Source organism: Mus caroli, chromosome 14 (assembly GCF_900094665.2).
Source record: "Mus caroli chromosome 14, CAROLI_EIJ_v1.1, whole genome shotgun sequence".
NCBI lineage: Eukaryota > Metazoa > Chordata > Mammalia > Rodentia > Muridae > Mus > Mus caroli.
Window position 1 is genome coordinate 26,566,326 of NC_034583.1, and position 11,934 is coordinate 26,578,259.

Below are 11,934 nucleotides of genomic sequence, written 5' to 3' on the forward strand. Positions count from 1 at the left end.
AAAAAAAAAAGGAAGAAGGAAGGAAAGAAAGAAAGACAGACAGACAGACAAACTGCGTGGCTCAATGAAAGGACTCCAGCCACAGACAGAACCTGCAGGGTAACATAGACAGAGGTTTCAAGAAACATCCAAACAACAGAAATAACAGCCCAGTAATGGGGTCACCTTCTCAACAGGACTCCCAAATGAGTTACCCAGAGGTGTAACCAGCATTTACAGTCTTACCTGTGAAGGACTACCTACTGACAGAACCAGGATCTGAGACAAACCTCAACCTAGCAAAAATTCTAGCAAATGTTCTAGCCTAGGCAAGAACAGCATGCATACCCTAACCCCAGAAGGATCACAGGAGGGGTAAGCAGGACCTGTGACCAAATCCAAAATGGCCTGCCCACTGACACCTCAGCCACACATAGCCAGGCTCCACTTGAACATTGAAAGCACTCCCTTTGAAAAACACAACAAATAAAAACAACAACAAAGCCAAGAAATGAAATAAACCCAGATGCAAAAATCCCAATGCAATAATAGAATTATATATACAAAACAATGCAGCATAACTCCTCCAAAAATCACCAATCCTTAAGTAATAGCCTCTAGGAGAGTAAACCAGATGAAATCCCAAAGAAGTCAAGAGTAAGTATGCTTAGAAAGTCAAAGAAGAAAATTCCTGAATGAATCCCAAAACAATTCAAATGAAAGAGAGAGACAGAGACAGAGACAGAGACGGGGAGACAGAGAGAGAACTGAATGAACTAAGGAACCTCATACTAGTTAGAAAAGAGGAATCCCATAAACGGAACTACTGAGAACTACTGAGGAAAAACAAACTGAAATACCAGAAATGAAAACACAGTAAGTTAAAACTCAGTGTAAGTCTCACCAGCAGAGAAGATCAAATAGAGGACCAAATAAGCTTAAAGGCAAAGAGGAAAAATTTGAATATTCCAAAGAAGACAAAGATTCATTAATAAGAAGGCAGGAATGGCCCTCTCAGGCCATCTGGGACTTTAAAAAGACCAAACCAGCCGGGCATGGTGGTGCGTGCGTTGAATCCCAGCGCTCGGGAGGCAGAGGCAGGAGGATTTCTGAGTTCAAGACCAGCCTGGTCTACAAAGTGAGTTCCAGGACAGCCAAGGCTACACAGAGAAACCCTGTCTCAAAAAATAAATAAATAAATAAATAAAATGAAATGAAATGAAAAGACCAAACCTAAGATTCATGGGCACTGGAAAAGAAAGCTTTCATTCTAAAGGCATAGAAAATATTTTCAACAAAATCGTAGAAAAAAATCGCTCAATTACAGGAAAAGATGTCAGTCCAAACACAAGAGGCATTTAGAACATTAAACAAGATCAGCAAAGAACTTCCCTCATCATATTATAATTAAATTACTGATATATGAAACAACAAAAATATATTGAAAGCAGCAAGAAAAAAGTACCAAATCACATATAAAGATGAGCCCATTGAAATAACTGCAGATTTCTCAACAAAAACTTCAAAAAAAAAAATTTAAAAGAAAATGATGCATTTCTATTTGCACAGATATATGTTGTAATGGAAGAAGGAAGAAAAACTTCCCATAATAAAGGCAGGCTAAAAGGAATTAATGACCACTGAGGCAGCTCTACAAAAGATACTTGAGGGAATTGTTTGGAGTAAAGAAAGAGTCATGCACCAATAAACCAGAGGAGAGAACAAAGGATGCTTGGTAAGAGTAAGCAGGGAAGAGTTAATGTGACTGAAGATACAGCATGCTCTATGTGACCTTGTTTACATACAGACCCAAGCTACTAAGGACACCAATTAGAACTTCTGTCTCTTTAATTATGTTTTGTATATTAGAATTGTCTTGTGCCATTAGGGAAATGACTTCTCAGGGAGTTTCTTAGAATTTATTACTCAGAACATCTCTTAGAATGGACTGAGCTTTTTAAAACTAGGATGACAGTAAAAGTGACATGGAAAAAGATAAATTGTGAAAGGTATTGTTGGTATGAATCCTATATTACTTGTTTCTGTGGTGTCAAGGATCAAATCCATGGTGATGCACATGCTATAAGCCAGTGCGCTGCCACAGCAGAGCTTGATTGTATTCATTTACTAAAATCTATTTTTGATAAACATAAAAATTATAGAAATTAATGTGATGCCATGTAATGCTTCAAACAATAAACATATCATAAAACCTTTAAAACAAGTTAGATACATCTCTCTATATATAAATTTTTTGTTTCTTTATGGTGAAAACATTTCAAATACTTAACTCTAGCTTTATTACAGCCACTCTACTGTGGAACAGACACCTCACACAATTTTTCTTACAAGTATTCTAAAATATGCCATTAAAGCTGTAATGTATTCCTACTAAGTAGGTGTATTTCTTTTACTTACTTTGAAGTGTTAGGGACCAACCCAGAGTCTCCAATTTTTGCTAAGTGTCATTGACTAAACTGGCCTCTATATATTCTTTTTTTTTTTTTTTTTTTTTTTTCGAGACAGGGTTTCTCTGTGTAGCCCNGGCTGTCCTGGAACTCACTTTGNAGACCAGGCTGGCCTCGAACTCAGAAATCCACCTGCCTCTGCCTCCCGAGTGCTGGGATTAAAGGTGTGCGCCACCACACCCGGCTGCCTCTATACATTCTATATCAGCTTCCCAAGTAGCTATGATTTCAAGCATGTGATACTCCACATGGTTTATTTATTCAGTTACTTATTTGTGTATTTTGAGGTGCTAAAGATCAAACACAAAGCCTTGCATAGACTAGGCAGGTCCTCTTAGTTGCTACACTCCAGCCTATGCAAAGTCTTTAAAGTAGTTTGGCCAGGTGGAAAACAGCTTAGTCATTTCTTTTTGTTGGTGGTGGGTGTGGGTGTGTGTGTGTGTGTGTGTGTGTGTGAGTGTGGTTGGTTGGTTTGTTCTGAGATATGGTTGCTCTGTGTAGCCCTGGCTATCCTGAAACTTGCTCTGTAGACCAGGCAGGCCTAGAACTCAGAGGTCCATCTGCCTCTGCCTCCAGAGTGCTGGGATTAAAGGTGTGCACCACCTTGTCCCGGCTGGTAATTTCTTATAAAACAATTTATGTATTTGGAATGCACCCTAGAAATCTGTGCCAAAGATCTTAACAAAAATCTATACTCTTGCCCCAGTACAGGAGAATGCCAGGGCCAGGAAGAGAGAGTGGGTGGGTTGGGGAGCAGGGTGGGGGGAGTGTAGAGGGGACTTTCGGGATAGCATTTCAAATGTAAATGAAGAAAATATCTAATAAAAAAATTGGTTTTTTTTTTAATCTATACTCTTAAAAACCTCAAAAGAGAAATAACTCAAATGTCCTTCAGCCAGTGTGTTGTGGATAGCCCTGGGGCTAATTACATTTGGTGTTAAATCTGTTCTCCTGTGAGGGGTTGTGAACAAGGAATGAGTCAGCACTCAGGTGATTTCCTGTAAACCTGCTTCCCACCTTAATTTGTAAAATAAAGGAGAGCTGATGGTTGGGCAGATGAAAGGGAAGGTGGAGCAGAAGGGAGGGAAAGGAAGCAGAAAATGGAAGAGGGAGAGGATGCAGAGGAGGATGAAGACAAAGATGAAGAAAAGTGGAGCAGAAGCACATGGCCTAGAGAAACCGCAAGTTCTAAGGGGTCTCATAGATGTGGAAGATGGTAGTGTAGTGGTAGATCTGCCCAATCTAGTTGCACGGCATGTAATCATATTAACGATGTCCTGTTTTCATTGCTGGGGCATATTTGAGAGTAGATTTACTGCAACAATAAATGTGATTTATAATATACAAGTTCATCTCTTTTTTTCTCCCTCTTTTCTCTTCTAGGCACACAGCTGCTGCCACCTGGGGCTAGGGCCCCCTGTTTAGCCCTAACACAGCCATCTTTTTAAGTTCTGTTTTCAATTTTTTTGAAAAATAGCACTGGGTGGGGGGGCCCTGTGTTCAATACTAATATTGCAAAATATAAAATAAAATAAATGAGTTCCAGTTTCAGCTTACAAATGAAAATAGCTGTTTAGAAAAAAAATTTTTTTTCTCAAATCTTTCCTAACATATTTGTTTGCAGACTTACAGTGGATTTACAATGAGGTAATATTACAGTGATCCCACAAGAAACCGAAGCTACAACAAAAATGTGTTAAATATACCTAACCTACCATCTGTCCCCACTTAGCAACACAGCACAGTGTGACATCTCAGAGATTCACCTTATAACCAGATGCTGACTGCAAGCCATGGCTCTCTGCCACTGGGAGCATCACTAATGGCAGAAAAGATCAAAATCCAAAGTGTGCTCATACTGGTTTTGTACTATCCTAAGGCCAAAAAGTCACAAATTAAAACATCATAAGTTCAGCATATTCAAAATATGTCTTACATTTTTCAGGCTGGACGTATGAATAACTTCCAAGATTTAGTAACTGACTGGTAAATGTTGATTGGAGCACTGTCTCACCAATCCACTGATCCTCATAAAGAACAACGTCTAAAAACAAAACAAATGAAATCTGGTCACACCATAAACTCCTTTAGACTGTGGTTAACTTGTTAAACACAGAGTAGCAATAGTAACCAATCACAGCAAGACATGATGCACACATCTCACATGCCAGGCAGCTAAAGTTGTTAGGCCGAAAGACCCACCCAAAGGCTCAAAACGATAAAACAGCAAGTTTAATTTCTGAACCTAGACCTTCGCCTTCTGAGGCATGAGCAAGCCAGGCTTCACCTAGTCTAGGGGAAGAGGAGGAAGCCACATTCACATTGCTTTCAGCTAAGCTTGCCCTTCGCACCCCAAACCCCACTACTTTTTCCCAACATGCAGCAGTAGGAATGATATCATACCAGCATTAGTGAGATACTGAAGCATCCCCCTTCTCTATCCAGAGGAAATCAAACCCAACACCATTAAAATCATGAATATGAAGAACTACATGGGTGGAACTTACAGCACATGAACATAGTGAAGCCTAGAAAATATGGACTACATGAACACTACTGAGAATTTGTGACAGCAAGTTATACACATGGCAACCAAAGGGGGAAAAAAAACTACATTCTTCCATTGGGTACCATCAATAACAGAATTGGCGTATGCAGTTTCAAAAGGTGCTGAACATGGAGAAGACCTGAATTCAGCACTATTGCATCGGGCCACAAGATAAGATCATTTATCCATGGCTGTACCAAAAGTAAAATATGGTAGAGATTCTTCATTAGTAGATTTGAGAATCTATAATAGGTGTGTTTATTGGGCCACTCAGTTTGGGCATACATCATTGTGGCCAATCTCAGCAAAAAGACCAAATGTCGATATGATGGGTCAGACTGAAGTAACCCGATTGACGTAAGGAGCCTATACACATTATACATTCAACTACATTGCTTTTAATGTTTTAGTTATATGATGATGACAAGTACCACTCAAACACTGCATTGAGTAGTACTACCAAGTATCACAGTCATTAGTCTTCTAGAAGCTGGAGTCAATACTGATGCCCAGATTATCAAGAGTGGGTCAGCACTGGATATGCCTAAGACGAAAAGCATGTGGATGATTGCTCAATCATAAGCAATGCAAGCAAAGTATACAACACATTTTTCCTTAGAAAGCTCAAAGTTAGTAAGGAATTTTGTCAGAAAAATAAGGCTAGGGTCCTCTTTCCTAGTTATTTGGGGGTTGGACTTACAGGACGCCTAAATACTGATTCTTGTCTCACTCACTAAAGAGCTACTGCATGGTGGGTTTGAGTTACAACTTTTTTCAGTCTTTTTGGATCTCTCAGTGTATTGTGCTTTGGAATATACTTGGCAACCATTTTCTAAATGTGACATATTGTTCTGTTTAGAGAATGTCAACTGTTTGTTTGTTTGTTTGTTTGTTTCAAGACAGGGTTTCTCTGTATAGCCGTGGCTGTCCTGGAACTCACTCTGTAGAAATGTCAACTTTTTATTCATCTTCTATTCCTTGCCAATAGTGGTACACTATTCTACAATTCTGTAAAATTTTGCAAATCTGATCCAGGGATTATTAAAGCTAAAGAAGAACAAAAGAAAAAGACAAGAGCTGAACTACAGAGGCAAGATGTCTGGATTCCAGCATATTCTGCAGTGCCTGTCTGACTCAGACACCAATGAGCTACAGTGCGGTGCGTCCAACTGCTGAAGAACGAGAAGCCTGATGCTCACTGCTCGTGGAGGGTAAGTGTGGAGGTGCAGGCAACTCCAGACATGTTGCTCCTGCTTGCAATGCTCTGCGACATGACTTAGGGTTGTATGTCTTACTGAGGTTTGTCTTGCATTTGTTTCCCATTGCTGTGATGAAGACCAAGACTAAGAGCCACCTAGAGGAAGGGTTTATTTCATCTTACGGTTCCCAGTTTTGCACTGAGGAAAGTCAGTGCAGAAACTCAGTGCAGAAACCTGGGAGCAGGAACTGAAGCAGAAACCATGGAGGAATGCTGCATAATGGCTTGCTCTCTGGAGCTTCCTCTCCAATGCTTTACCATCCAGGACCACCTGCTCAGGTATGGCACCCACAACAGCCTGGGCCCTACCATGTCAATCATCAATCAAAAAAAAGTCCTAGCCGGGCGTGGTGTCGCACGCCTTTAATCCCAGCACTCCGGAGGCAGAGGCAGGCGGATTTCTGAGTTCGAGGCCAGCCTGGTCTACAGAGTGAGTGCCAGGACAGCCAGGGCTACACAGAGAAACCCTGTCTCGAAAAACCAAAAAAAAAAAAGAAAAAAGAAAAAGTCCTTCCAGGTTTATCTACAGGCCAATCTGGTGGGGGCATTTTCTCAACTAAGTTTCCCTCTTCTCTAATGACTCTACCTTGTATTGAGTTGACAAAAATACTTACCAATGAGGATTTCACTGTGAAACAAGTTACATCATGGATAGATTTTAGATATATAATATTCAAACTATCACATTATTACATGTTCACTATATCTATTTGAGACATGGTCTCACTATGTTGTTCTGACTGTCCTGTAACTTACTATATAGGCCAGGCTGGTCTTGAACTCAGAGATTTACCTGCCTCTGCCTCCTGAGTGCTATGAGTGCTAGGATCAAGCACATGTGTGCTACAATGACCAGCTGTATTTCCAAGAGCTTTTCTTTTTCTTTTTCTTTTTCTTTTGTTTTGTTTTGTTTTTTTTCGAGACAGGGTTTCTCTGTATAGCCCTGGCTGTCCTGGAACTCACTTTGTAGACCAGGCTGGCCTCGAACTCAGAAATCCGCCTGCTTCTGCTCCCGAGTGCTGGGATTAAAGGTGTGTGCCACCACACCCGGCTCCCAAATGCTTTTCATTTCACGTTGGTGGATGTATTATTCCTCTGTCAGATATACCAAATACCATGTTCAAGTATTACTACAAATGAAAGAATGATGGGCTAGGGATGTAACTTAATAGTAGATATTTGCCTATCATGGTGTGACCCTAAGTTCTTAGGGTGACAATGAAACTAAATGGCTTCACCAGGCATGGTGTATTCCTGCAATCCTATTACTAAGGAATCAGAAGCAGGACAGCTGCCATGAGTTTGAGGCCAACTTAGGCTATAGAGTAAGACTGCCTCAAAAAATAAAAGGGGGAAAAATAAATGGATGGATGGATGCTCGAAGACATGGGCTTTTAACAGATATAACTTAGCGTTATAGCCATCTTAGACAAGTGCACTGCTACTAAGCAGTATTAAGATTAGAGGCGGCGACTCACTTCACCTCTGCTACTTGGGTCTAGGTCTTTTCAAAGACTACGCAATCTTGTTCAGAGCCAGTTTTTGAGGCTTCTGCCCAGTGCCATGGAGGAGCCATCAGAGAAAGTCGGCCCAGTTGAGAACCCAGACACTCCTCAGAGGAAAGATGAAGAGGATGCACCCAGTGACTCGGAAGTCCTACAAGCAGAAACACTAGAAGAGGTCATGAAAAAGCTAACCCAGGTTCACCCCAGGTCACCGGATTGAGAGCAGACCTGTGGATAACAGAAGTGAAAGAATCTTGAGGGAGGTTCAAAGCGCCTTTCCCAGAAGGGTCCACACATTGTTGTCAGTGCTGCAAGATCCTATAGCAAGGATGAGAAGATTTGTTGGGATTGAGCAGAGAGAGAAAAGGCTTGAAGGAAATGAGTATAAAGAGGACAGTGAGCCATTCAGATGTCTCTGCACTTTCTGCCATTATCAAAGATGGGATCCTTCTGAGAATGCTAAAATCGGGAAGAATTAAGACAGTCAGTTTAAATTGTACACTGTCTTTGCTATTAAAGATGCCACACAGCAGATGTAAAAGTTGTTTTTTGTTTGTTTTTCAAGATTAAACTTCCTGGTGCTGGAGAATCTTCTAACCTGCTAACCTTTAAATTATATAGGATGTGTGATGTTTGGCTTCATGTGAGTGACTTAAATTACCCAAAGAAGCAAGAACGAGTCAAAGTATTCTTAGAACTTTAGAAGCCTCAAGGCGGGGCTGAGAAATAATGTAAATAGAACTAGGAGTGGTTTGGTTTAGAAAGTAATTGAAATAGATCTTTGGATTTTTTTAGTTTGCAGAAATTTGTAATAAAGGCAATTTTGTTATTGAGGGGAAAAATAAAGATGGGGGGGGGGGGCAGGAAGATTAGCGATTCCAAAGCAGTGTTGCCTCAAACAGTAATTATAGTGTGTCAGCCCCTTGTACTACGAATATACATGCATATATGGCAGTCTTTACATTTATCCCATTATTTTTTTCCCTAAGCAGCATGCTAATCATATTCTGTAGATGTTGAAAGTAAAATATGGGGGCTGGAGAGAATGGCTCAGCAGTTAAGAGCACTGACTGTTCTTCCAAAGGTTCTGAGTTCAAATCCCAGCAACCACATTGTGGCTCACAATCATCTGTAATGAGATCTGATGCCCTCTTCTGGAGTGTCTGAAGACAGCTACAGTGTACTTACATATAATAAAAAATAAATCTTAAAAAAAAAAAGAAGAACGTGAAATACTTTAGAGTTAAGAAACATCAAATGGAAAAGAGAAAGCTGGGGCTAGAGAGATGGCTCAGTGGTTAAGAGCACTGATTGCTCTTCCAGAGGTCCTGAGTTCAATTCCCAGCAACCACATGGTTGCTCACAACCATCTGTAATGGGATCTGATGCCCTCTTCTGGTGTGTCTGAAGACAGCTACAGTGTATTCATAAATAGAATAAATAAATAAAAAGAAAAAAAAGGAAAAGAAAAAGCTATAGAGAAAAAACATTTAGTGGGAATTAACATACTCAACAGTTAAAAAAAACTGGGGTGGGAGTTCTGAGAGGGGCTGGAAAGAAGTTATGAAGGCAGATATGATAGAAATATACTGTATACATGTATAAACTTTTCAAACAACTCATGGGTAAGATATAATTGTTGTGTAAAAGTATTACAAGTAGTATACTAATTAACACTAATATTCAGTGGCTCCCTACTATCTAACCAGAAAGAGCTAGCACAGCTTTCAAAAACTGTCATTAAAAGGCATGTGACTCCTAATGTGTGAGGCCCTGGGTTCAGTCCCCAACAACATCAAAAAAACAAAACAAAACACCAGACTTCTCACGATGTGATGCTCAGAATACCTGCTGTTCAGAAGACAAGAATATCTGAGAAATTTCAAGAAAACTTTAAACTCTATATTGGAGTCATGAGACATTGGGTGATAGGGAAAGGCAAAATGGTGGCCCAGGCCTTGCCTCCTGGTTCTTTTATCCATTCACTTCTAGGGTCCAGCTTTTAGCTCCTTTAATTCCATCTAAATACTAGGACTCTCCAAGGTTAAGTCCTAGGCCCTCTTCTTTTTAACTCTTAGTATTGAATACTCACAGACAATTCACACTTCTAATACCTTCTGCTGCTAAAAGTCTACCATGCTCTACATAGAGGATGTTCTACAACTTACCTCTTACACAGAAAATCTCAGTTCTGAGATCTCTATCAATAGGTAGAATGAGCTATTAAAGGTAGAAATATAATAATGCACAGTTGAATGCTATCAATTAAAAATGAATGTCACTCATAAATTTCTATGTGAATATAATTCACTGCTAAAGATATGACAATATAAAAGTATAGCTTTTTTTTCCTCACAAATTTCCCATTTGTTCCACAAGAAGAAAACAACAAACAAACTAGATGTTTTCTTTTCTTTGTTTGTCTGGTTTGGGGTTTTTGTTGTTTGCGGGACAGTATTTGTTTTGTTTTGTTTTGTTTTGTTTTGTTTTGTTTTGTTTTTGAGACAGGGTGTAGCTCTGGCTGTAGCTCTGGCTGTCCTGGAACTCACTCTGTAGATCCAGAACTCACACAGAAATCAACCTGCTTCTATCTCCTGAGTGCTGGGATTAAAGGCATGTGCCACTACACACAGACTTCGATATTTTTGTTGTTGTTGTTTGTTTTTTCTTTTTTTTCTTTTTTCTTTTTAGATTTTATTTATTTATTACATGTAAGTACACTGTAGCTGTCTTCACACACTCCAGAAGAGGGCGCCAGATCTCGTTACGGATGGTTGTGAGCCACCATGTGGTTGCTGGGATTTGAACTCTGGACCTTCGGAAGAGCAGTCGGGTGCTCTTACCCACTGAGCCATCTCACCAGCCCCCTTGTTTTTTCAAAGAAATAATACAGCACCAACAAAGATACCTTTTTAAAGGCATTCATAAAAGTAATTTAATTGTCTTATAGTAGAAAAATGGGTAAATAAATTCCAGCAGTCACTTGATCTTACCTAGTTGTAAACAACTGTAGGGATGTTAGGAAAAACCAGAGAGGTAGCAGGACTTTTTCTATGTGCCTAGAAAAGGCCTCCAAGAAGATCACAAACAAACTAGACATTTTTTTTTTTTTCCTGTTTATGTTTGTCTGGTCAGTTGGTTGGTTTGGGGTTTTTGTTGTTGGGGGAGGGTTGTTTGTTTTGTTTCAATCATGGTGAATGATCTTGAGGTAGAATGTCCTTAACTGAAAGTGACTACAGTACGGGTCGATTCACCTCTTTACTGTTGGGAAACTTCTTTGATACTCCAAAAATAGTCTTAGCTCTGGGGAATAAGTTCACATTAAATGGGTTAATATGACAAGAAAACCAGAACTTTTATTCTTATTTACAGTGAGAGAGGTATTATTTGGCAAAGAAACAGTATTTACAGTATGTTCTCATCTTGTAAATAGATCTATAGTTGGGAAGCCATATCACAAGCAAAGAGGAATTCTGAAAGTACTAAGTCAGAGTATGAGTTAGATAAACTACCTCTCCAACAATAATAGAACAACATATAAAAAGTGCTTTGTTAAGTCTGTTTGTTATAATCTTGCACTTACACTCCATAAAGATTGTTCCTAACCATCCAAAGAGAACGCACCAAGACACATTAATTAAAGGAATCATCTCCCTGCAAACAACTTAATATTGTATGAACCGCAATTTTCATTTTCTCAGCTGAGGCTAACAAAGCCTAGCTCCATCACATCCTTTCTTAGCTAAGTTAGTAAGATTAACTAACTTCTTCTAGCTTTACTAACACTGTATTGGTTTTATTTTATATTTTGTTTGCATGAGACAGGGTCTCGTGTAGCTAAGCTAGCCTCAAACTTCTATATAGCTGATGCTGGCCTTCAACTCCAGAACCTCTTGGCCCTGCCTCTGAAGTGCTGGGATTACAGGCCTGAGCCATGCTACTGTATTGATTCTAAATTAACTAAGAACAAGTAAAAAAATATTAAAGATTTTAGTCCAGTGTTGTGGGACGTGTATATAAATCACAGCAAAGGGAGGCTGAAGCAGAACTGATTTCCCCCACATACTAGGATCCAGTCTTAAAACACAGCTGGGTGTGGTGGCGCAAGCCTTTAATCCCAGCACTTGGGAGGCAGAGGCAGGTGGATTTCTGAGTTCGAGGCCAGCCTGGTCTACA

General features: G+C 39.8%; 1 protein-coding gene across 8 annotated transcripts in view; it reads right to left on the reverse strand.

Annotated features, from left to right (window-relative positions):
- Shld2 (shieldin complex subunit 2) overlaps positions 1-11,934 on the reverse strand; it is a 72,950-nt gene that overhangs the window by 18,818 nt on the left and 42,198 nt on the right. For all 8 annotated transcript variants that reach the window (XM_029468998.1, XM_029468995.1, XM_029468996.1 and 5 more), the window contains one exon: positions 4,384-4,491. In XM_029468998.1, the coding sequence (XP_029324858.1) occupies positions 4,384-4,491 (108 nt within the window). The remainder of the gene's footprint in view (positions 1-4,383; positions 4,492-11,934) is intronic.